This window comes from Petromyzon marinus, chromosome 35, assembly GCF_048934315.1.
Source record: "Petromyzon marinus isolate PM22_M1 ecotype Great Lakes invasive population chromosome 35, UKy_Petmar_22M1.pri1.0, whole genome shotgun sequence".
NCBI lineage: Eukaryota > Metazoa > Chordata > Hyperoartia > Petromyzontiformes > Petromyzontidae > Petromyzon > Petromyzon marinus.
The window spans coordinates 1,216,250-1,242,474 of NC_133701.1; the positions used below are offsets into that span (position 1 = coordinate 1,216,250).

At 51.2% G+C, this 26,225-nt stretch overlaps 1 protein-coding gene and 1 long non-coding RNA gene across 5 annotated transcripts in view; one reads left to right on the plus strand and one right to left on the minus strand.

Moving 5' to 3' along the window:
- LOC116948802 (interleukin-6 receptor subunit beta-like) overlaps window positions 1–26,225 on the plus strand; it is a 103,443-nt gene that overhangs the window by 59,172 nt on the left and 18,046 nt on the right. For all 4 annotated transcript variants that reach the window (XM_032965906.2, XM_032965907.2, XM_032965905.2 and 1 more), the window contains 13 exons: window positions 3,126–3,215; window positions 9,154–9,189; window positions 10,120–10,261; window positions 11,311–11,406; window positions 13,901–14,058; window positions 15,458–15,603; window positions 15,781–15,934; window positions 16,838–16,920; window positions 17,049–17,259; window positions 18,547–18,915; window positions 20,170–20,271; window positions 21,707–21,853; window positions 23,470–23,613. In XM_032965906.2, coding sequence (XP_032821797.2) covers window positions 3,155–3,215; window positions 9,154–9,189; window positions 10,120–10,261; window positions 11,311–11,406; window positions 13,901–14,058; window positions 15,458–15,603; window positions 15,781–15,934; window positions 16,838–16,920; window positions 17,049–17,259; window positions 18,547–18,915; window positions 20,170–20,271; window positions 21,707–21,853; window positions 23,470–23,613 — 1,849 coding nt within the window. In that variant the 5' untranslated portion in view covers window positions 3,126–3,154. The remainder of the gene's footprint in view (window positions 1–3,125; window positions 3,216–9,153; window positions 9,190–10,119; window positions 10,262–11,310; window positions 11,407–13,900; window positions 14,059–15,457; window positions 15,604–15,780; window positions 15,935–16,837; window positions 16,921–17,048; window positions 17,260–18,546; window positions 18,916–20,169; window positions 20,272–21,706; window positions 21,854–23,469; window positions 23,614–26,225) is intronic.
- On the minus strand, window positions 10,581–12,891 carry LOC142929801 (uncharacterized). The gene is made up of 2 exons (XR_012945951.1): window positions 12,593–12,891; window positions 10,581–11,524 (listed from the first exon to the last, which is right to left on the minus strand). It is a non-coding gene; the product is annotated as an uncharacterized LOC142929801 (long non-coding RNA).

Consider the following 26,225-nt stretch of genomic DNA (forward strand, 5'->3'; position numbering starts at 1 on the left):
TCAAAACATCTGCACGTCTATAAAATACAACGCAAACGACCGAGTTGGGGGGTTATTACAAGCACAGGTCAAAAATACATCACCATTATCATTAGCGCCGCCACCGTGATGACCGAATCATGCCCGGGCGAGTAAACCTCGGAACATCTGTGCGTTTGTGGGCCGTGTCCAAAACAGGTTCGTGGCAGGATTCGATATCTGTGGATTGATGCGGTGGGCTTGGTGATCCCAACGCGCTGCTCACGTGAGTGCACTGCGATGGGAATTATACGCAGTCAGTATATTTCATGGGACCTCCTTTACCAGTACCAAAATATGAGAAGAGGTTTTCCCCTTTTTTCTGGCAACAAAACAGCTGTGTTAAGCCTTTTGGTGTCCTCTGGTCTGACACCGCTTGAGACGAGGCTCAAAAGAAAGCTATCTCTGCTGTGGACCAATCAGTTTCAAAGACAATGCATCATCATATTATCAGGGTATGTTTTTTGTTTGCATTCTGACCACAAGTATTGTGGTTAATGCAGACATGATTCCTTGTAAAAAGTTTCAGTTTGGTGTTTTAACATCTTAACACAGCTGTTTTGTTGCCAGAAAAAAGGGGAAAACCTATTCTCAGTAAGTATATTGTAAGTGTAAAGTGTGTGGAGTGGGAGGGGGTGGCGTGAGGAACGTCCTCGTTGTCAGGATACTGCGATGTTATTTGAAAGAGAAGTGGGCACGCGTGCCGGTGTCGCGGTCTAAATTCGAAAATTACCCGCAAATGACGCAACTTGGGCAAAGCCGCAAAGTTAACGTGGCACGCTCTCCCGCGGAAGGAGCACGGACTCCGCTCGTCCGCTGAATGGAGCACTTCACCAGAGCCCTTCGACACTTGAAGCAAGGCGCAAATACCACACGCACATACTCCACATTGGAGTTGCATTCGTCTTTTCCTGCTTTTGGTCAATCACGTATAAGTGCAAATGGTGGTTCAAGATGCAAATACGGTTGTTTTAAATATTTTTCTGAATGACATTTTAATGATGATTGGGTAGCTGTAATCTTTGCCACGTGTCCTAGGTGGTGCCTTAAGTGGTGTCGATGAGGATGATCCACTGGACCATTACTGTGACCAAAGACGCGGAGCTTTGATCTACCAAATTCAGCGCAGATTCCACAATCTTGCAATGGATATTTTGCACTTTTATGAGCGTCTGGGCTGAGACCATCAAACTCGCTCCACATCGGGCTGTGATTACACCTTGGATGGTAGCCCAGGGATTAAACCCAGATCTACTCTGTGCAAAATCGGTGCCCTCACTTGGACATCAGCATCCACTGGTCTAAGATCACCAGACCACTTCATGAAATAACTCAGTGTGGGAACCCTTCCTTAAATGGTTTTGGGAAAAATGTTAAACAATTTAACATGGTTTCAGGTTTGTTTTATTTGAAGTGTTATTTATTCCATTGAAAAATCGACAGGATAAATCGAAATTTACACTGGTATGTACTTTATATTTACAATGCTAACATTTCATATGATATTAATAATTTAAACTTGCAACGTACGCATAATTAACTCGCTCTGGAAGGGAGAATGCAACTCTGAGGTGCGAATAACGACTCAGTATTGGAATGAACCTCCATCTCCCAACAGAGCCCATACACAGTGATCATAGTTACTCTGTGGAGAGAGGCAGACTGACCTTCACCTGTTATAGGGAAGACTGTACTTTCTAAAGTAGAACTCTGTCAATAACAAGGGTTCGCGTTATGATTCAGTTTGAGCTTCACCAAGGATCGTCATCATACATCTTTATTTGAACGTTTTTTTCTTCTGGAATTTCACCCATGTCTGTAGAAAATCTAGCCGAGTCCAGGGTTAACATGAACCTTCCCTCCATTTGGAGAATGGATTCCACTTTTGGTGCCACCTATCTGGGTCTGACCCGGACAGACCTGGAATTGGGCGTTTGTGTTTGGGTGGCAGAAATGTACTTGTGCCGAGATCTGGTACTCGTATCACTGTGTCGAACTTTATTGCAGTAGACTGCACCGTTTTCATAATAGACCTAGGCCGCCTGAGACATAATACATCTGGGTTTGGGCCGTGGGAAAGATGACGACCCTAATTCCACACTGACCCGCATTGAGAAATTGACAATAAGTGGGTGAGAGAGTCTACGATGCTCACAGGACAGGGCTGAATAAAAGAGGAATTTGAACGTTTGGGATTCTTCAAAACGCCTCTAAAGGCTACTGCGAGGCTTCGGCAAAGTGCTAAGCTGTTCATCGTGTGGCGCGATGGCTAGGCACGCAGCCGTGTATGCACACATACGTAAACATTTATGTGTGTCTGGCCGAATGAGACACGATTGGACAGCTCTGTCCTTGGACGAGGATTGAACCATTGTGCCCTGCCACCCGACTCTGAAAGCGGGTGGTAGGGCAGAATGATTTTAAAATCGGGTGGCATTCTTCCAAAGTGAATGTGGGCATCACCCCATTCTTCCTGGCAAATTGGCAGTACAATAGCTGTACAAAACAGATGATTGGATCAGACGGGCTTTTATGGAAATGTAATGCCGGCAGAACTTTCCACAAGGGTGGAAGCTGTTCTTTTAAGCTCTCGGGCATCAGGTATTATTGCAAGAGGCGCTACTCCTTGAACGGACTCCGACCTGAGTCAAAGGGTCTCGATGACTGTGGAAGACATCTCTTGCGCGTACGAGTACTTGTTGTGTGAATTCAGTGGAGTGACAGCGTTGTTCACAGCAACGTTTTGCGGGTTGGTGGAGGAGGCAGGGTTGGATGCGCGGTGACTGGCGTCGATGAGAGTCCCAGTCGAGGTTGACACGAAGAGAGAACGCTATCTGAACTGGTCCTGGCTACCATCACCACCGCGCCCACACTCTCCATGATCATTTGTCATCCATCTCCCGCACCTCCGATTAGAGCGGTTGGCTACATACGTTGCGAAATAAGCTAAACGTGCATACGTTTAAATAGTACGATACCTCTGTTCGCATTGTACAGTTTTTGTCGGCCTTTGAAAGTAGCAGTTATCTCGTGTTCTCGTCGACCTATTTAGCCGACCTGTTGATATGCTGCAGCTACGCTCATGGCTCTTTCTTCTTTCGTTCCAGGCCAAGCATCTGCTGAGGGCAGCACCACCATGGCATGCAGCGCTCTGCTGGGGCTGCTGCTGGTGCTGCTCGCTGCTCGCCGTGGCGCCGGTGAGTGCTCGCATCGCTCACCGTGCCGCTAGTGAGGCCTCTCGTTGACAAACAGCGACGTCGGGATGGCCCCGCCGGCCAGGGCCTTCATAGTTCAACAGCCACTCACGGCCAGCGAGTGTTTGGAACACGTTGGATTAGTGATTCCAGTCCTAGCCAAGATTGCATCAGTCGGCGGGCACGTGCCGATGTTAGCGGTGTTATTTAATTGCATTTTGAAAGGGATTTTTTTTAAAGTTATCCTGGAACACGTGTAGTGTCTGCAAACTCAGAAACGGACACCTCGCTGGCCCTAGCAAGGGGCACAACAGCAGTCCGTCAAAATGCCACGTGGTGACCTCCCACCTGCATGACAGTGACAGCTCCATGGACAACTGAGGCAGCCCAAGGGGGGGAGACACAGCTACAACATTGCACACCACGTGATTCCTGCGGCCTAAAACAAACATTATGCATCGTGGAAGCAAATCCACGTTTTATCCAGGATCAAACATACTTACCATGAGATTATTTTTTTATGCAGAAATGCAGAGTCTTATCCAACTGAATTGTGAAATGAAAATACTGTGATATATAATATAATCGCACAGATTAATCGTATTGATGTTTCCAAGAATCCTGTTAATGTTTGACTCCCCCTTAGAAAAGGTCACGGCAATGTCGCGACTGCACAAAACACGACCTCCACCGAACACGACCTCCACCGAACACGACCTCCACCGAACGCGACCCCCACCGAGCGAGACCCCCACCGAGCGAGACCCCCACCGAGCGAGACCCCCACCGAACGAGACCCCCACCGAGCGAGACCCCCACCGAGCGAGACCCCCACCGAACGAGACCCCCACCGAGCGAGACCCCCACCGAAAGAGACCCCCACTGAACACGACCCCCACCGAGCGAGACCCCCACTAAACACGACTTCCACTGAACGAGACCCCCACTGGGCACAACCTTAGCCGAGAAGGAGCAGCAACGCGCGCAGTGTTTGACAAATGAGTTGCAGAACTCTTTTGACATTTTCTTCCCAATCTTAATTCCATTCCACAGAGCACGATCCCTGCCACCGACGGTTCCCCCGGGCACGGGTCACGTGGGGCAGCAGCTGATCTCACCCGTAGCCAATGGGGCGCGTCGCCTACGGCTCTGCTATAGGTTTCATTAAAGTGTTCCCCCCTTTTACTGTTGTACATTTATAGGGCGTCGTCATTGTAATAATCATCATTAGAGGTGGGCAATCCACTCCTGGATGAAGCCGTCAGAGCAAAAATGCGTTTGCATGTTTAGGGGAAGGGTTCTCTTCGCTCTGGTTTTGGGGCAACCTGTTGATCAATGTGCCCAGTTTGCTTTTGGGTACGACCCTATTAGCAGCACAGGTTTACAAGAAGGCATTCCTCCATATGCGAAAGTGCGAGGCTCCTGAAAAATCGGTGAAGTGAAATTCCGTACATCGAAGCCGAGCTTTCCCCAGTCAATGTCCATGACGTGTACAATTGGAGATTCGTTCCTACGGAGACAACAACAACTATATAATACGGCCCCAAAACGATATACATTCACATTTAAGAATGCAGGAAACCTTTTAAAAGCCCATATTCAATGGAAAATCGATACTCTTGTTCTAAAATAATACTCGGTCGTGAAATAAAAAATACTGTACGGCACTGACCAGAAACTGGTGATCGCTGTGTCAGGTGGTGGTTCAGTGAAGTGGTGGTGGAGGTTCAGAGAGGTTGTGGTGGTGGTTCAGAGAGGTGGATCAGCAAGGTGGTGGTGGTGGTGGTGGTTCAGTGAAGTGGTGGTGGTTCAGAGAGGTGGTTCAGTAAGGTGGTGGTGGTTCAGTGAAGTGGTGGTGGTTCAGAGAGGTGGTTCAGTAAGGTGGTGGTTCAGTGAAGTGGTGGTGGTGGTTCAGAGAGGTGGTTCAGTAAGGTGGTGGTGGTTCAGTGAAGTGGTGGTGGAGGTTCAGAGAGGTTGTGGTGGTGGTGGTTCAGTAAGGTGGTGGTGGTGGTTCAGAGAGGTTGTGGTGGTGGTTCAGCGAGGTGGTTCAGTAAGAAGGTGGTGGTGGTTCAGTAAGGTGGTGGTGGTGGTTCAGTAAGAAGGTGGTGGTGGTTCAGTAAGAAGGTGGTGGTGGTTCAGTAAGAAGGTGGTGGTTCAGTAAGGTGGTGGTGGTTCAGTAAGGTGGTGGTGGTGGTTCAGCGAGGTGGTGGTGGTTCAGTAAGGTGGTGGTTCAGCGAAGTGGTGGTGGAGGTTCAGAGAGGTGGTTCAGCAAGGTGGTGGTGGTGGTGGTTCAGTAAGGTGGTGGTTGTTCAGTAAGGTGGTGGTGGTGGTTCAGTAAGGTGGTGGCTCAGTAAGGTGGTGGTGGTTCAGCGAGGTGGTGGTGGTGGTGGTTCAGAGAGGTGGTTCAGTAAGGTGGTGGTGGTGGTGGTGGTTCAGTAAGAAGGTGGTGGTGGTGGTGGTTCAGTAAGGTGGTGGTGGTGGTTCAGTAAGAAGGTGGTGGTGGTTCAGTAAGGTGGTGGTGGTTCAGCGAGGTGGTGGTGGTTCAGTAAGGTGGTGGTTCAGTAAGGTGGTGGTGGTGGTGGTTCAGTAAGGTGGTGGTGGTGGTTCAGCGTGGTGGTTCAGTAAGGTGGTGGAAGCCACACGAGCCGAGCTTGGGGCATGTCAGGGTGAGGGTCGTGGGAAAACCAGGATAGGAGGAAAAGCGCGAACCATGGGGGAGCAGCATGGCATGTTGCTTGGACGACCGACACACCGAACATTTATTCCTTCCATTCTCCCCTCTAAACAAATTATTTAAAGATTAAATATTCCGTAAACGCGAGTTTAATCTGACGTGTATCGAATTCGGTGCCTAGTTCACGACTCGTGCATTGAGTTATCATATAACGGCGGATGACTCTGCCTAAAGTTTTATTCGTATAGAGTCATCTATAGTGTTTGTGCTCGCCTTAGACATACAGAGAGCTAAAGTATTGAGGCTTTGAATTCACTTGTCCCCAGGCTCTTAATGCCAGGAATTGCTTTCCATGTGTGGCATCTCTCTCTCTATCTCTGGGGCAGCTCATATATAATTGTGTCGTAAATAAACCTTCTGCACGCAGGGTCACTTTTGTTTGCTTAAATGAAACGCTCCATCATCTCACACTTTTCTATCATCGGACCATCCGCATGATCCACTTCAGCTTGCAAGGTCGAGACTACACAAATCGCTCCACCCCAATTCCTCTGCGCATGTCCAATGATTTCCAACTCCCACACACCGATGATGACGACCTGTAAAATTCCACGTTATTCACGATCAGCCTTGCAATTTATTGCAGCGCCACGCGATACGTTTTCACGTTTAAGAGGTGCCGCGTAAAACTATTTAAATAGAATGAATTGATTGAAACGGCAGTCCTTAATATGATGATATTGTGTTCTGTTTAAGTGCTGGCTTGGTGTGTATCTATGTATACAGTAGGTATGTATCCTACATAGGGGTCTGAGCATCCTATCCGTCTGTGCAATCCGTGGCACATTCACCCGCTGTTATAGTGCGTGCAGAACATGGGTCAATGCCTACAGCCACCCAGTGACACCTTTGTGGAATTGCTAAATTACAAGACCCTGTGACATCATTTGAAAGAGTATGCCGTTCTTTACAAGCGTAATAACCCAAAGGCAATTTGTATTTAAACATATCAAAGCAAAACATGTTGTACTACCACATGAAACGAAACCACACCTTGAAAATGAACTTGCCAAACATCTGTGCAGGACCCTCCTTAAAACGAGTATTGAGACTCAGTGAGAAATTTCAATAAATAAAAGCTGTTAATGGCACACAAACTTAGAATAATAAATGAATTGGATAAATATTCCCAGGCTGCATTCTCCATGGTTTGCCAGGCCGCAAACATTACTCTGTGTAGCAGCACATGTGAAAGAGCATTGCCCTATCCGATGTTGGTTTAGGGGTTACTTGAAGCAATATCAGAGGTAGTTTTGTCTTGTGTGTTGAAATTGTTTCGCACCGTACACGGTCAACCGTGCTAATCGGAGGTGCGAGGGACGGACAACTAAACACAAGCGGCTTTAAAGAATGAATTTTATAATCTAAATTGTAAAGTGCATAGCTCCAGTAGCTTGCTAATATCGGAAGGAAGATCGTTCCAGACGGCCTCAGAAGCGCATTCCGTGGGCTGTTCTCCAACACGCAAGGCTGCACTGCGAGAGATCCGTGACGCTGATAGCACAGCCGCTATTTCTGACCAAATAAACGATTTTAAGTCCTCTGCGTTGCCTTCTTGCCCACGAATCCTGTTATCTACGGGATCAGAGGAACTTGGAGTTTCTTGTGAAGCCATGAAGTTGCACCGCTCAGGCTCTGGGAGCCGAGAGCCTCATTCACGGTTTTGATTTCGCTGTCGCGTCGAGGTCACTGCGGGTCCCGCGAGGGACTGCACGTGCCCTCGGCGTCGCGTCACGCACGTCACGTGGCGTTTCGTCACCCTCGCACAAAGACAAAGACACACCCCCCCTCACCCACCGTGTAGCCTTAGCAGACTGTTGGGGCGAGCGCTGTTATAGCGAGCGTTGGTGTCGCACACTCGCTGAAAATGGCTTCAGTTGACAGAGAGGGGCTTTGGATTGGTGTGAACTTGATCCAGGTGGAGGAGACTTTGTACTTCCCAACTGTGGGATTTGATGCAACGCCTTCCCTGTAGCCCAGCAAGCGCGGAGCGCACACGTTCGTCCTTATTGTGTAGAGTACATTTAATATAAAAAAATGCAAAGTGGCTCCCTGCTCATGTAAGCAAGCTGGCAGTGTTCATCTTCTGTCTACAACCCTGATAGCAGTCGTGGAAATTCAACCATTTGTTGACTGCACCACAAGGTGGCGCTTCTTTTATTGACCCGCGAAGGATGAAGGACCGAGTCGACCCCGACAGGGATTTGACCTCGCATCCTTGAGAACCACGCACACTGCACTCACGGCACATTTGGCTTGTCTATTTTGTTCAGCCAGGCGAGAACTTAAGAGATCGAAAAGAGTCTCATTTTTAATTGGCCTGCGTCATTAATATGGGAAAAGCAAAGACAAATAATATAAAACGGCAAATTGAAATCGGCACAGAAACAATTACATCACGCGGGAAATCAAGAATATTACACAAAAATAAATCAGTGGTAAATAATATATTACCTTTCACTTCAGTCGGCACGGGCAGATTATTTTCAGATTGATCATAGTAAAATTACACGTACCAGACATTGTGGCAACCTAGGATAGAGATGAGTGTTGCATTTTGAGAATCCAGCCAGCATTGCTGCACGAAACACACGGGCAAGCACCGGGGAGCGCGAGGCGAGTTTCATCTTCACCGCGTGGGTTTTCCCGATGGACTTCCCAATCATCGTCGTGATCTGCAGCCCTTCCCCGCTCAAAACGTCTCTTGGTTTACTCCTCCACAATCTGGGAGATAATGGGATGAGTTCAAATGAGAGAGACAGGAAGTTGATCGTAAATGAGAATTGCGCGGAGAGAAAGCTTAGGGTGGAGGGGAAGACTGCAGACTGAGACTTACGATTGCACTTGAGATGCTACTGCACGGTAGTGGTGGTATGCAGTGGTGGTATGCATCCGCAAAGCATTTTCACGGCACGCCGCCGCAGTTGAACCATTTCATGTTAATGGCAGTTGCCCTTAATTCGAAATACCCGCAAAGCTTGGGTAATTTCAACAACTCCCAAAAGACAAAAAAAACAATCAATATTCGCCTCCCCCTGGAGAGTTCAGCCCATTAAGATGAAGCGATCGTTAGGGAGACAGGAAGAGTCAGCACGAGCCGGCAGGCGCAGCGTCGCAGTAATGCACTCGGAGAGCATTAACCCCGCAACTCTTCCTACTCACCCCCCACCTCATCACCCCCCCTCCCCTGCCCCCCACACCCTCCAGGTCAGACTCCGAAGAGTGTCCTGGACAGCATCTACGGTGAGATCCGCAACGGTGGCTCTGTGTTGCGTGGGCCATCTTCGCTGGACGAGCACGAACGCGTACAGAACGTCACCACTGCGCTGTTGCCGGATTAGCGCCTCGCCATGCCGTGCAGGACATGGCGGTTATCTCGCCACGCTTCAGTACGAGTTGGTTAAGGCGGGGAACAGACGTGAGAACATAGACGTACAGTACAACAACGTATGTTTTCTGCACCGACCTCTGCCGGTAACGTAGCCCTCCTGTTGTCCAAGCGTTGACAAGAATAAGATGAAACCGCGCGTTCTCTTGCGAACGTAGGCTCCTGCGTACGCGTTGGCTTTTGTGAGAAACGCGCTCTTGTTTAATAAGTTTGATAAGCTTCAAATCAAGATTTTAATAAGTTTGTTTGCCCACGAAATTTGGAGGCGTTTTAAAAGCACAGCAAAAAAAAATCAACACACGCAGAGTTATTGTTTACGCCCTGACAAAGTTTGTTACTGGACACGCGCCATCCTGCAAGGATCACGATAATAATTTGCAAAAGCGCGCGATGCGTGGAGCCGATGTGAAGCTGCACTCATTCGACCCCAGGGCTGTGTGGTCCTCTCTGGCACCGCACATGCCGTTCACAGGGTCACATGACCACGCGTGTATGCCCCACACACCACCAACAACACCAACACACACACATTGCGACACACAAAAGGCAAAGATCCCCCTTATAGCCTTAACAGACTGTTGGGGCAAGTGTCTACAGCGAGCACCCACAAACCCCACTCGCATCAAGCCGCACCACCTCGCGCGTCACCCACACCAATGTGTGGACACCCCGACTCCGTTTTTGTATCGAGTATCGTTCGGCACGGTGTCCGTCGACGTTTCGCTCCACGTGCTAGGGAGCCTCATCGAGAACCGAATGTCCCCTCCCCCCAATCCCCGTGGCAGCCTCGACTCCGTGCTTGCAGGCGGCTGGCTCTCCGGGCCCCTTGATGTGCGTGCTCTTCAGCGTGAGCGAGGACTTCATGTGCCATTGGCTCGCGCGGCTCGACTCGTCCGCACCCACCACCTACAAGCTGAACTGGAGGGCGTAAGTGCCAAGCCCCCGCAGTGACCAATCAAACTTGATTTCTCTCATTTATATATATATTTAAAAAGTTACTTTAAAAATCCAAGGACCCCCGCATCCCCTTTGACATCGTACCTCTGATTAGTACGGTTGGCTGCATACTTAACGCATACACCAGTTGTGGAGCATAGTGTAACATGTTTCTTGGATTGAGCAAGGTCATTATAAGATGATGATGATGACAGGGGACCTTTCTTTCCAGTGTCAAAGTATGAGAACAGCTTTTACTCTTTTTGGCAATAACACGGGTGATCAGATGCTCAAACACCAAACAGAAATCTTTTGCAAGGAATCATGTCATCGACACCTGTTTTATTGCAAGAAAGGGTTAAACCTATTTTAATAGAGAGATCATGACGTTGGGAGGGAATTCAAAAGTGGAGCAGGGTGAGGGACGACGCAGACAAATGTTGTGGCCTGGAGCATGGTGAGTGGGTGAGTGGTTGTTGTGGCCTAGAGTGGGAGTGTGGTGAGTGTATGAGTGTTGTGGCCTAGAGTGTGATGGTTGTTGAATAATGGAGGAGACTGGTCGGTCATTCTGGTAGAGAGTCCTCAACATGGGAGGGATCCACGCATCGGGAGACGTGAAATGTAAAGACAATACTGGGGGCCTCTGAACAGGTGGCGGCCGTGTTGCATATATTCAAATAGCACATTGCCGGAAATCATAATATTTTAACATTTTGTTATATTGCTTCTCGTCGTTACCTCTTGAAACAAGAGATGGTTTAACATGGGAATAAAGTGCCTGCATTCATTCGACAAGCAATTGCTGCACAATATCTTAAAGAGTTGAGAGTTAATACAACGTAATACGTTTATTGAGTTTGGTGACAATATCTCGCTATTCTTTGCATGGAGGGGGGGGTGCCCATCTATAAACGGACCACTCGATACCTCAAAATAACCGCTCGATCCCATCGTAGCCTGCACGTCGCCATCACGGCCTCGCCTGGCAGCGCGCTGCCGCTGTTGATCCGCGCCCCGTTCCCGACCCTGGCCACGTTCAGGTACCACGGATCTCCGAGCAACGACACGACGTTGCCTCCGCTCGACGTGGACCCGAGCTGGGACGCCAACCGCCTCTACTACGTGCAAGACGACGAGTGAGTGGCGCGCGGCCGCCGTGCGGTGGTGCCAACACGGCACTAGGCCGGCTCGTTTTGTCGGTCCGCCCTGTCCCCTCTCCTCTAGTCATCAGTCCTCGCGAGGGGCACATGTCGGCTAAAATGTATAGACAACAACAATAACAATACAAATAAAGGATGGGTAGGTACTCTGCGGTGTGTTCTGTCCACCGGAGAAGTGGGAGACTCCACAAGAGCCGAGCACCACGGGTTTGTGAAACGACAACACTTCATTTCAAAGTGTTCTTCCTGCGATAGTGATCACAAACACCCTCCACGTCACGACACCGCTACGATTCCTCTGTTAATAGGATTGAGCGCCAGTGTTCATATTCTAGACCCAATTATTATAAGTATTTTATATATCTTCTTTTGGTTCTTTCGATAAAGTCACGTAGAATGAGAATAAAATAAGAAAAGAAAATAAGACAATATTTTAAGGCTATTTTATTTTATTATTTTATTCTCATTCTACGTGACTTTACCGAAATAACCAAAAGAAGATGAATCCTTGCAGTCACGAAAGCTTTAAATCGATATTTTATATATTTAAATCAACTTTAATATCGTCAATCGTGCATATCTTCATTACCACCAACTCAAACGATTAACATTACAAAGTTCCTGTCAGTCGATTAGCACAGTTAATATCAATTTAACAGCTATATATTATTGGAGCTAATGTAACAATGCAGCTGGTCAGTAAGGAGTCAGCCCAAATCTAAATTGGGTGCGTGCCCCCGACTCTGCTGTGCACGTGGGTGCCCGGGTTCCAATTACAAATCACCATCGCTTTGTCTTGTAACAACAATAACACATTAAAGCCACAACTGGCTAGCCGTAACTATAATTATCAGAGTGCACAATCATGCGCGCAAGTCATCACAGTCGAGCTCGCACCGGCTACACGAGCAAAGGGCCTAGGATGAACCTAACGGATCAAGGGACCCCCAGATGCGAGAGCAAAATGATGTTGGGTGCATCAATTACCAGTTCAAGATCTACCAAGCCAGGGGTGTTTAAGGAGTGCTCCGCCACTGTTAGTTTGGTTGTCGACCCCTGTAGTAAGCATTACACACAATAATAATCCTGTACAGTTATCCTTCGCATCCTGCCTTTTCCGAATCTTTCATCTCCTTGCCATATCACTGTATTTCTTGCTCACCTCTTGTCCTTCATGTCAGCGATAAGTTGTATCAATGTTAAAAGGGGTTGGCCCACAAAAATAAATTTCTTCTCATAGCTTCGCATAAAAGGGCTTTTTCTAGTGCTGTAAGGCTCACCCTAAAACAGGGCTCGCCATGCAACTTTTACTTATAACCCAGAGGCTCACAACAGGAACATCACCACACCGAGTACCATCAGTCTCGGTCTAGCAGGATGCAGCCGTGACTTCGTGCTTTCGTCTCCCCGAGCGGAGACTTCTCGAGCCCCTTGATATCGCAACAGGAGCTGTGAAAATTACCCTGGTAATGCATGCCCTCCCACCACCAATCAGGTGGGCATGTTACTACTCAATCATTGTTATTACTCAATCATTGTTATTACTCATTCATTGTTATTACTCAATCACCCTCCAGCTAGATTGGATGCAGCTGATTGCGTCGAAATAATCAGGCGTTTCCGTGGCTTTACACAAGCTGAAAGCCTCCTCGCACTCCGCTAACAACAATTAGATCCCGTGAGCCACCCAGGCTGGCCGGCCCCATGTTGCAGGTGGCCCACCCTGGTCCAGGCCCCCAGTGGGCGAGTACCAACCACATAGCCAGGCGAACGCTCACGGACCACGTCCCTCCACTGCAGCAAGCGCTGCTCTCGTGATGCTCCAGCATGCTCCCAACAACGGGCGCTGCTCCGTCTCCTTTGCGACTCACACCTGTGTCGTTGGAGTTCGCGTCTCATAGCGAAAATAAAACATGAAATATGACCGGTATCGGCCAAACTTCCCAATGCTGGAAAACGACTCGGTTTCGATAACACAGAGCAACATCGCCTGGAAAAATCTGCCCATGGTGGACGATGCCCATGGTGGACGATGCCCTTGGTGGACACTGCCCATGGTGGACATGTTAATATATTGGACTGACCGATCCCCGTTGGCTCACAGGACACGGATGAGAACCGATTGAGACAAAACTAAATTTAGTAAAGAAGAGCAGAGGCGCGAACAGAGCACGTGCAGTGCAGAAATCTCAGTAAAAGACACGCATTCACAAAGAAGTGGGAAAATACAATTCACAACAAAAAGCGAAGTATGAATGACATATTGCACCTACTTAGAGCCTGGTCACATATCTAACGTGAACGCAACATTATGCGAATCGCTCACATAGTCACCTCTGAGGTTTTACTCTCACCTCTCTTTGCTGTCACATCTCGTGCTTCTGCGCAATGTCACGTGCGAGCGAACCGCGTGCGTTTCCCGTTGACCGTTGACCCTTGACCTCCCGCACGGGGCGTGCTGCGAGTACAGGCTCCTGCGGATGGCCTGCGACGAGAAGGACGGCTGCGTGGTCTGCAAGCTCAGAAAATTCCACCTCAACCTGGGGCTGAACTACATGTACGAGATGTGGGTGACGGCCAACGGCACTGCTGAATCCCAGCACCTGCGCTTCGAGCCCCAGAATCAGAGTACGAGCCCCTCTCTCCCCCTCCCGCGTCGCCCCACGGACACGGGTGAAGTGTCGTACCAGCTCGAGTGTGCTGCATGGGTTTCCTTCCACCACACGGGGGGGGGGGGGGGTGGTATTGCGCTGGACATGCGAAAAACAAAGAAATGTTGTAGGACCCCCCCCCCAAGTAGCTCAAGGGGCCTTCTGATTCGCATAAAAATATGCGTTTGCCAAATATCAGAGCAAAAAAACTGATCCTGATGAACATGAACAGCTCATCATTCTTATAACAATCAAAATATATTTAATGATCTATTACTTTGATTACTGTGCACAACTGTGACATAGGTGAGTTACGCAGCTTGTCGCGTGACAAACCCAAATTGTATTTCTGCTTAGTTAGGAACCTCAATGGAATCAAACCTGCGATGTGTGGATTGCAGGTCCGGCCTGTAAACCATCACACCGTGGCAGCTACCCCCACCAGCATGTTCCGGCTTCATGAGGAATCCTTTTTTTGGAATCGTTTGAAACCAACACGCGTTCATAATGAAGGTTTGCCAGATTAAAAAACTTACCTGAAATTTACTCAATTTGAGAACGCACATAGCAATCATCGCCCCCTATTGGCAAACCAGTGGCCATTTTCAGAGCAGGTGTCAAGTCACCTTGTGCCGCAAAGGGGCAGCTGCCACTGGGGGTGCCCTTTCTCATGTGTTGAGTTGAGATGCGATGTAAAGCGTTCAGGGAATGTCCGGCGTATAGGAGGGTGCTATAGCAAGTACACTTCACGACGTTCTTATAACCATAATGGTTGCCCAATATTGCCACCTTGCCCAGCTCGGCCGTTAACATGAGCAGCGCGGTCGTCGGTGGGAGCGAGAGCCCGCGTGAAGTGCCCACGTGTTCCTGTGTGTGTGTGCCTGTGTGTGTGCCTGTGTGTGTGTGCCTGTGTGTGCCTGTGTGTGTGTGTGCCTGTGTGTGTGTGCCTGTGTGTGTGCCTGTGTGTGTGTGCCTGTGTGTGTGTGCCAGTGACGATTATCTGAACCGGTCCCGGGCCTCCCCTAGGTCGACTCAGCCTCTAAATGAGTACCTGGTGCGGTGTTTAAACATTGCCGCTAGGTAGACAAAGTCGGTCGTGCGTGGTGCTGCCCACCCACCCCCTCGTGTACCGTTCCGGCCTTCATAGGTGCTCGCTAACAGCACTTGCCCCTACAGTCTGTTAAGGCTATATGGGGGATCTTTGTCTTTTGTGACTGTGTGTGTGTGTGCCTGTGTGTGTGTGTGTGCGCCTGTGTGTGCCTGTGTGTGTGTGCCTGTGTGTGTGTGTGCCTGTGTGTGCCTGTGTGTGTGTGTGCCTGTGTGTGTGTGTGCCTGTGTATGTGTGCCTGTGTGTGCCTGTGTGTGTGCGCCCGCAGTCCTCCTGCCTCCACCGAGTGACGTGGGACTGACTTCGGAGCGGGACGAGCCCACGCAGCTCGTGGTGCAGTGGACAAACCCCTTCTACATCAACACCAAGTGCCAACTGCGCTACCGACACCAAGGGACCAGCCACTGGACCACGGTACCGACGACCCCGGCGGACTCGCGCCGTAAATTGCTCGCCGCAGAGAGAAACGCGGGTGGTCGGACGGGGCTGAGCGAGGGGCACGGAGTACTGCCGCGCCAGCGTGGAGCCCCTCGGGGGGAGCTGGGGCGGTTGTCGTTGGCGCCGTGACGGGAGCGTGCCTGTCGTTGGCAGGTGAACGACGTGATGGACAACGCATCGCACTACACTCTGTACGACCTGGCGCCCGGCTCCCTCTACTGGGCCCAGCTGCGCTGCCGCATCATACCTGAAGGAGAATATTGGAGCCCCTGGAGCCAGCAGCGGGTCGGACAGACACCCGACGCAGGTGCACGCCGATATCACCGCACGAGCTGGTACCAGCCCCGTCCTGTTGATGGGGTGCTCATCAGACGGACAATGGCAGTACAGCTCTCTCTCTCTCTCTGTCTCGCCTCGATACACCGTGTCTATATCCCGTGTGTCAACTCACGAGGAGTTCATCATTTGAAAGGGGGAGGGGGCGCCAAAAATGTTTTGCTCAGGACCCCCGATGTGCGAGCATGGGGCCTTCTCTCTTCATCTCACTCCAGCAACTGTGGTGATACACGAGATGTGGGATTTCCCCTTGGTCAGTAAGTTTTTGTTTTGTTTAGCCACACGAGCATCACCGTTCTACTCCTTTGACTGGTGTCGTGATCTGGGAACGAGCACGGCAAGTCGTTACGTGTCCCCTAATAGAACCGTAACGTGCCAAGATACACGGGTCGCAAACATTATGAATAGAGGGGCGTGAAATGCATTCGCAAGAGAGATTTAGGAGACGTGTCTTCAGAGAGAAATATGACATAGACGTAGGGAGATAAAAGCATGTGCTCCTTTGCTTGCAGAAGCCACCAGTGTCACACACTGTGTGCCGTGTGACCGCAAATCCCACAAACCGACCAGGGCAATAAAGTTGATTACCTGAGTGGTTTATGCAGTTAGCCACAAGGCTGCGACAGGCCATGATTAACGGTGCGCTTGAGCTCACGCCGTGGGTGAAACTTGTCCCGGGGGTCGTAGTTCGGACGTGAACTTGCACCCAGCCCTTACGTCACCACGCAGGTGAGTGAGGGCTGCCGAAGACGGCGAGCTCGAGTCGCTGCACAACAGGGAACCGTGCCACCTTTCCCAGGGGCGTTTTGTCTGACCGCTTGCCACGTGCCTCCCCATGACCGCGCGTGCCTCCCATGCGTCTCCGCGTCCCCAGTCCCGCTAGGGGTGCCGGACATGTGGAGGGAACTCGGCGAGGCCGACGCCCGGGGGTGGCGGGACCTCACCGTCTTGTGGAAGGTGAGCCACCGCTTCTTTCCCCGTGTCCAAAATCATAAAAATAACGATTCGAAAAGTTATTCCGCGACGGAGACCTCCGTGCCACGTCGTCATAACCCCACCGCCGGACGTTGCGTGCCCGGCGGCAGGATTTACCGGAGAAGCAGGCGCGCGGCCGCGTGCTGCACTGGCTCGTGTCGCTGCACCCGGGGAACCGGGAGACGAGGCTGGAGGCGCAGTACCGCGGCGCGACACTGGCCGTGCCGGCGAACGCTCCTGTCCACGTGAACGTCCGCGCTGTCAACTCGGCAGGGAGATCGAACGCCGCGGGGCTCAGTGTCCCGGCGCTCGGCCAATCCGGTGAACGCTCCCACACCACCGTGCGGCATCGTGCCGGCGGCGCGTACGGGAGGGTACCGCTGTCTGTCACGCCATAGCCGGTTTCATACGGGCAGCTGGGATACTTAGCAACGGGTTCATGCCAGACCACGTGATGAGCGTCGTGTACACGCGCGGCTCTTGTTTACTGATCCGCTGCTGGACGAGACCCTCCCTGTGCTGCGTGGGTCACGGCAGTGTTTTGACCCTACTTCACCACGCTGGTTGATGAAGGCAGGGAGCATTGACGTGGCAGCATAGACTACAGAACAATGGAATTTTCTCCACTGACTTCCGCTGATCACCACTTCTCTCAAGGGACATCACAGGGGTGTAATATTAACGTGCCGCCACATTCTCCAGGTTGACTTATTAACGTATAGACGGCAGCCAATGAGGTCAGGGTTAGGGTGGCTCATAGGAACAGCCGAAGGGCTCTGAAATTGTTCCAGTGGCAATTCATGCTGTGATTACGCAACCATCACACACCACGTGGCTTGGATAGTGAGGTGTTAGGTTCCCCTGCAGTGGTGTTTCAGTGTCGGCATGTTTTGATAATTAGCATTGGTTATCAAGGTTATCCACTTTGCATTTAACGTGCGGCCAATTCCACACGCGTGGAGTGTTGGCGAGTATGATTCACTTCCAGTGACCTATGACCCCTATTCTCTGCATGGCGCCCACTTGTGTATGCACGTGTGTGAACCCGGCAACCTGAGTTCGATTTCCGCGCACAAAACCATAACAGTGGTGAATATATGGAATAGTTCTGGGCCTCCCGTAGGTCGACTCAGCCTTAAAATAAGTACCTGGTGCATTGTGTAAATGACAGCATTGGGGAGGCAAAGGGCGTGGTGTTGGCCACCCACTCCATAGTGTGCCATGCCGGCCTTCATAGGTGCTCGCAAACAGCACTTTTTAAAACTATTTTTATGTTACCAGATAGGGTCCACTGAGCTACATAGTTTTTGTTTTCAGAAGAAACCTGGCCACAATGTGACTTATCACGTGAAACATAATTTATAGCAGCCAAATTCTCTAAACACGTTTCTAAATGTGGAGAGAAACCCCGGAGGACCCAGAGAAAAATCTAGGCGACCACTGGGAGAGCATGCAAACTCCAAATATAGAGCAGGCGTCAGGGTCTTGATAAAACCCACGACCTCCTGTATACCAGGCGAGGTAGTTAACATATCGCCACCATGGCGCCCCCTTGCCCCAACAGTCTGTTAAGACTATACGGGGGACCTTTGTCTTTGTGTGTGACAGGGATGCTGCCTCCACTGCAGCTGAGCGCCCACAGCCAGGAGGGACCCGATGGGCGCCCGGCATTGCGCGTCACCTGGGCAGCCCCAGCATGCCAGCATCACATGGTCAAGGGGTACCTGGTGGAGTGGAGTCCAACGACCGTCTCGACGTCGTCATCCACGTCATCGGATCTTCCGTCGGTGGCAACGCCGGCGTTGTCGCCGGCGTTGCCACCGACGCTTTCATCACTGCCCTCGTTAGCCTCGCCATCGTCGTCGGTGGCAGCAGCAGCAGCACTGACAGCGCCATCACCATGGAGACCATTGCTCACGCCCAGCCTGACCAGCTGGGCCCGGCTGCCAGCTAACAGCTTGTCCTTCAACATCACAGGTGAGGCATCTGGAGCCGTTCCGACATTTTAACAATGCACCTGTGTTTTCTGGAATTGATTGAGGAAACGGCATGGCCATGTTGGCTCCACGGAACGGTACTGTCATTGTATCTGTGCGTCGTCCGTTACCTCTCTCATCTCGATAACGACTCATTGGACGGGCGCAATCTCTGATTTGCAAGTGTGAATGTTTTCGGGGATGCTTATGCGGGCCAGTCTCACAATCCAATAATTTTAGAAAATAATTTATAAAAACGTATTGCTATTAATTTCATATAATGACGATTGTCCACTCGGGAGAGCCTCACTAAGTCTCAAGACTACTTTCCAAAAGGTTCCTGCATGGGATATTTGGCAAATACCGTCACTGAGTGTTTGGTATTCAATTATTTATCTTTGTACGAAGTACGTGGTTTTATTCATCAAGTTATATGGACAATTTTCTTTACCCAAATAACTTGGCTATGTGTGACTGCGATCGTCATTGCTTGATGTTTTTGTTTTGGATTGATAAACGCCGAGACCATCAAACTTGTATTATTACAAACCGCAACGTGTTCTTGTTGACCCAGTTCAACTTCTTATGGGGAGGTGTCCTTAACACAGAAGGTCCCCCTTTCAATCCTCCTTCTCGGTTTGACGAGCTCTATTTACGATGACGGTGGTGGTGGTGGTGGTGGAGTTTTCAAAACGTCGAGAAGAGCACGTGAGCGTGCGTACGGTGCATTGTCTACGAAGGTGGGCAACCCCTGTGGGTCACTGCAGGCACGGCACTTTGCTCTTTCCTGGGACACTTAGCCTCCTTCCTCCCTTGATGGTCAGACGGGGCAGATGGGCGACGTGGGCTGGTAACCCACACATTGCCCCATGACAAGTCATCCTTCAATCGTTTCACCAGCAGCAGCAGCAGCAGTAAGACACATTGCCTTATAATTTCCAGGAACAAAAGTTGGCTTTCACAGATTCCTCCGAAAACTCTTCCATGGCCAACTTAAGTTACAAAAACGTCAACGTAGAGTGAGGGTGCTAACCGCACTGGCGTGTGATCCCACTAGGAGAGGCAGCGCATTTTTATTTTGTAGCGGAGAGCATTCACCAGGAGACGAAAGTGAAGCCACTGGACGGCGTTCCCGGCAGTTGGCTGCGTCCGGAGCCAAACGTCGCTCCCCACGGCCACATCGCGACAGCCCGTGTGGGTTGGGAGGGGAGCGGGCGAGATTCCCCCGCTGACCTGTGGCCTCTGACCCCCACAGGGAGCCTGGAGCCGTGCGTGGGCTACGCGGTGTCGGTCTACGCGCGCTACGTCCGAGGGGAGGGGCCCCCCGCAAGGACGATCGCCTTCGCCCGCGAATGCCGTAAGTCGAGCCCCCCCCCCAGTCCTCTATACCCTGCGCAGCCTGTTGTAGACAGGTGGGGGGTGCAGCCTGTTGTAGAGAGACAGGTTGGGGGTGCAGCCTGTTGTAGACAGGTTGGGGGTGCAGCCTGTTGTAGTGAGACAGGTTGAAGGTGCAGCCTGTTGTAGAGAGACAGGTGGGGGGTGCAGCCTGTTGTAGAGAGACAGGTTGGGGGTGCAGCCTGTTGTAGAGAGACAGGTGGGGGGTGCCGCCTGTTGTAGAGAGACAGGTTGGGGGTGCAGCCTGTTGTAGAGAGACAGATTGGGGGTGCAGCCTGTTGTAGAGAGACAGATTGGGGGTGCAGCCTGTTGTAGAGAGACAGGTGGGGGGGTGCAGCCTGTTGTTGAGAGACAGGTGGGGGGTGCAGCCTGTTGTAGAGAGACAGGTTGGGGGCACGGCAATAGGGAGCCCCACTGAGCCCCTCTAGACAGAGTTTTTGGCCTCCTCTTTCAGACCGGCCAGACGTCTTGGAGGAGGTGGGGGAGCGCACCCAGACCCACACTTTGCCCCACCACGTGGGAGCTGCCAGTCGACTGACTGTGCTGAACCCACTCACACCGCCTGGTGTGGACAGGCAGGGCAGGGGCGGACGGAGAGTGCGTGGTGCACATTTGTGGCATAGCACACGGTCCGCTCGACTCTCCTGGGACGCGACCACATGTTCACACTTCTGGCAAAATACTCCCCCACAAAAAAACTGGGTCCCCTTGAGTCGGGTGCGTGAGGGCTCGTGTCAGGATGAGGGTACGTGAGGGGGACAGTGTGCGTATGTCTTCACGTGTGTATGTCTTCACGTGTGTATGTCTTCACGTGTGTATGTCTTCACGTGTGTACGTCTTCACGTGTGATTGCGAGTGGGTCTGTGTGTCTTTGTATGTTGTGGGGATGCAGTAGTGTCGCGATCAGCGCGCCGCACTGCGAACCTGGCGACCCGGGTTCGATTCCTGCTCACGGCCAACACCAGTGACGATTATCTGAACCGATCCTGGGCCTCCCCTAGGTCGACTGAGCCTCAAATGAGTACCTGGTGCGGTGTGTAAACATCGCCACTGGGGAGACAAAGGCGGTCTGGCGTGGTGCTGGCCACCCACCCCCTCTTAAGCCGTGCCAGCCTTCATAGATGCTACTCGCTAATAGCACTTGTCCCAACAGTCTGTTAAGGCTATACAGGGGATTTTTGTATTTGTATATTAGTGATTAAATGAGTACCTGGTACGGTAGGTGAACATCGCCACTGGGGAGACAAAGGCAGCCCAGCGTGGTGCTGGCCACTCACCCCCTCGTGTGCCGCGCCGGCCTTCGTAGCTGCTGCCAAACAGCACTTTCCCCAACAGTCTGCTGAAGGCTCCTCGGGGGATCTTTGTCTTTGTGCGCCTGTGTGCACTTGAATGGGCAGCTCCTGATAGGGGGCCGGAGCTGGGGATACAGGAGGTGCAGGGCAGCAGCGCACAGCTCTCCTGGCAGGAGATTCCTCTGGAGAAGAGGCGCGGCGTCCTCCGGGGCTACACCATCCACTACAGCGACCCCTCGCACCTCAACAAGAGTAGGTCCCCCCCCTCCCTGCTGCCGCCCTCCACCTCACCGGAGCCCTCGCCGTCGAGCACGCGGGCGGCGTCACTGCACCGATCGTAATTACGATCCGTGCTGGGCTCCTGCGCACGAGATGATTTAATCGCTCCGTCTACGAGGTCTGTAAGACCCTCTTGGGCTCGTTTCCTCTTTTTTTCCATTTACAAATCGGTGACTCAGCGCCCTGGCACAACACCTAATAATCCCGTAGATGTAGAGCAGATGTAAAAGTTGTTCGAGAAAACATGCATCGCACGTCAGGGTTTTCCGGGCCCATAGTAGTGTTTTGGGATTTGTCGTAGGGGTGCGGCGTTGCGTCTCAAGGACGCAGTCGTTCACGCACTGCGCTGTGAACGCAGCAAACCCGAGTTCAGATCCCGGTCATGGCTAGCATCAGTGGCGAGTGATATCTAAACTGGTTCTGGTTACCCCCTCATTCTTCACCAACCTACGCTGACCGATGGTCAAACAGCAGCCCCCATGACCAACAATGGCGTTGGGAGGCCTTCATCCAGCAATAGATTGATTTAAATGTGTAACTTTTAAAGCTAAGTGAGTTGATCCCTGGCATGGCAACCAATCGTGTTCAGAGTTGAGCTGGCGCTCTGATTAATAAAATTAATCGGATACCCTACCAATTATCGGTTCCATTACTTGACTAATCGCATGGCATGAAAATAGTTGGGGGGAAAAAAGTCTGGCATGTTTTCACGTGTGCCACTGGATGGGAGGTGATGGGCAGGGCTTGGCCTCACCATCATCATCATCATCAGCCACGTCCCTGGGGCATGGTTTGTAGGGAGTTCCTGCCTTCACTGGCCAGGATGTCAGGGTGGCCAACATTTTCAAGGGGCGTGAGAAATCGACCGGGGAAAAAAAGCAGTCGATGAGCAATGTTTATTTGATTAATCGGCTTAATTAATCATACCAGATTGAGTTAGGAGCCACGGCATTGTGAATCATGGCGATTGCAAGCCCCTGTCATTTGGGACACTGCCGACGAACTCCCTGGCTATGTGCACCCCACCACTGCCACGGGTCCACATGGTCTCGTGCCCATGCACTCAGTTCCAGTCTTGATTTTTGGTTGGTGCAGACGCGTGGGGTTGTCCACAGGGAGCGTTGTGTGGCTCACGAATTCAGGGAAAGCGTGGGATGGGAGTTCCCTCTGTGTATTTGAACAGTGCAGATTTACTTATCCATTCCCCATGACAAATGTGCCTGGTTTAATAATTCAGAAAACATCTCGGCTACATGTGTTAATGTGTACACATGTGCGCTTAACTTTGTTGCGTAGGTGCGGGTGTGGATGTGACTGAGAATGAATGGTTCCATTTGGCGTGTAACATTCAATTAAGTGAGTTTAACGTGTGGTCTTATGGTGAAGGTGTGTCTGTGTGTGCGTGCGGTGTGGTGTGTGTGTGCGGTGTGTGAGAGTGGCGTGTGTGTGTGCATACTGAGTTTGTGTGTGGTGTGTTTGTCTGCGGTGTGTGTGAGTGCATGCATGCGGTGTGCGTGCTTGCGGTGTGTGTGCATACTGTGTGTGCGTGCGTGCGGTGTGTGTGTGTGTGTGCGTGCGTGCGTGTGCAGCGGTGGAGGTGGACGCGTCACAGTCGAGCGTTGTGCTGCATCACCTCCAAAGCAGCACCGTGTACACGGTGTGGGCGAGGGCTCGCACGGCCGGCGGGGAGGGACCCGACGGCTCCTCAATCTCCTTCAAAACCAAGCGCCTGGGTAACGGGGACCGCCTCTCCTTCCTCACCCCTCTCTGCTCACCCCTCTCCTCACCTCTCTCCTCACCCCTCTCCTCACCTCTCTCCTCACCCCTCTCTTCACACCTCTCTGCTCACCCCTCTTCACACCTCTCTCCTCACCCCTCTCTTCACCCCTCTCTGCTCACCCCTCTCCTCACCTCTCTCCTCACCCCTCTCTTCACACCTCTGCAAGTTTACAAGTAAACGGAACCTGTGATGTGCAGCGCCGCACGGACAACCGTATCGAGTTGTGGGTGAGTAGCCAGCAGGTGAGTGGACTGAATCTGCTCCACCGAGTAACTCCAGGTAGCCGTGGGCCCCTGAGGCTCTGCGCCCACTTCCCTGCCACGCTCCACCGGTGAGCGACACGACAAGAGGTGGACTCGGAGTTTCCTGCTCAATTAGAATAGCCCGGAACGAGCGGAGGAGTTGAACTTTTAAAAAATAAAGAATCCGCAAAAGGCTTGCACTGTCAAATACAAATAACCGCAAACGCCTCAAGTGCCAAACTCTACTTTTTTTCTGTGAAGCAGGGCACGTGCTATTTATGTATTCATATAAAAAGCAGTTGTCAAATCACACGCACTTTCACTTCCACATTTACGATGCATGCGGCTCGAGGAGAAGTAATGCGTGTTACGTGAGGCTCCGTCAAGGGTGACTGGTTGTGTTTTTTGTCTAAGAGACTGGACGATTTCAGTGTTCCTCGACACATTTCAGGCTATTATCAATTGCGATTCAATCTTTCACAAGCAGGGGTGTTTTTACAATCGTGTCAATCTTTCCCACTAATACCACCCACACAGTCAGACGTAATATTGTGTCTAGGAAAATAGAACGACTCTGGCTTGAAGCTTGGAGTGACTGAATGGACGAGATCACTCGGGGAACAAAATGCAGTTCCAATTTACAGTCCACACGGGTGATCTTTAGGAATGTTTACATAGAGTATACATAGCCCTTCACAAATAGTTTACATTAGCCTTGGGGATGGAAGACTTCAACTTAGCTCTGTGATAGAATTTCCCCATGGTCATTCTCTGTCCACAGCTGGATCTGTGAGAGCTGTGAATGGAAATTTCTCCGTCTCGTGGCACGATGCAAATTGCACGACTGGGATATAAACTGGGATATAAACTGGGATATAAACGGGGTCCGAATACAGGGAAAGGACTGGGAGGCCGACACCGCATCAGACCAGAGGTGCCCACGTCTCCCGGTGCGATGGATCGTGTATCACGCGACGTGGCATACCCTGCGTGCCTGGCGTGTGTGGCAGATGTAACGCCCGAACATAAAACCCAGACTTTTCTGCCGCTCACTGACCACAGCAAAAGTTTTCCATGTACACTGCACCTTCTTCTCTCCTTCGCTCTCCTTTGAAAGCAATAACGTGAACGCCAGAGAGCTTCCTGTGCTGGGAAATCCCCAAGTATCCGTGCTCGTTGTAACTATCTATAGTGTGGCTGTGACACTTGCTGTCGCGTCACGAGTGGAGCGGTGACACGCGTTCCATCCCGCGGCAGGCGGGCAACTGCGATGAAGTACAGCGGGACTCAGCAGACACGCGTGCTCGCGTGATTACACGTATGTTCCAAACAGTGTGAGTCATGGCTCAAACATTCCCGTGCTCCCTGCGGATCTAGGAGGCGTGTCGGAGCAGAGTCGGAGGGTAAAATCCCGTGGCGTAAAACGGTGCGAGTTAGTTTGAGCGCAGGCGATGAATTGTAATACTTCAGTTTGCCTTTTTGAGTTCTGCAGAGTCCTCTCCTCAAGGTGATGTGAGCGCTAGAGTGCAGTGCGTATTGGCGAAGGGACTTTGCAGTTCGTCGGATCGATTTTTAAAATACAGAGGCAATCATCAACACCACGTACATGTTAATCATTATACCCCAGCTGGAGTGTAGATCATTCTATAGATCAGTGAGATTGTGAGTTCGTATCCTGGCTACGGTTGACTCGCCTCCATCATAATCATTGTCAAGCCAGGCAAAGGAAAATCAGTTCTACTGGGGCCAGTGTTCATTCACAAATCCCCAAAGCGAAGCAACTCAACCAGCTCGCCCTGAGCTAAAGGCAGGGGCAGCGGTCGTCACTTGTATCACTGCTTTGTTGAATTGCTGGGATCCGAGTTTAATCCTCCCGCTCAAAATTGCACTACGTTTTGTTTGCTTGTTTTGTTATGAGACTTGCAATCTGTGCTTTTTACTTAAATAACTGAAACACCTTCCGACGAGCGCAGATTGCTAGATCCCCTTTTGGAGGCGGTGCCTCTCCGCCCATTCCCAGCCGTGTGTAATTCCTTAAATGTCAAAGCCGGAAAGCGAAGGTCATTGAGCTCACGTCCTTCCTGTAAGCGGAGCGTCACGAGGGAATCGTCCGAATGGACCCGCGCGGGGCTCCGTCTATATTTAGTGGCTCCTGCTGTCTGGAGTACCCAGCGAGCGTCCTGACACACGAGGGTGCCTCGCTGGCAGCGCGTGCGTCACGTGCTGCTGCCCGTTGTCAGTGTGTCTGTGTCTCTGTATATTGTGGGAAGCGGTCGTGCCGTGCTTAGCGCTGCACACAGCTACCAACCCAACCACCCGAGTT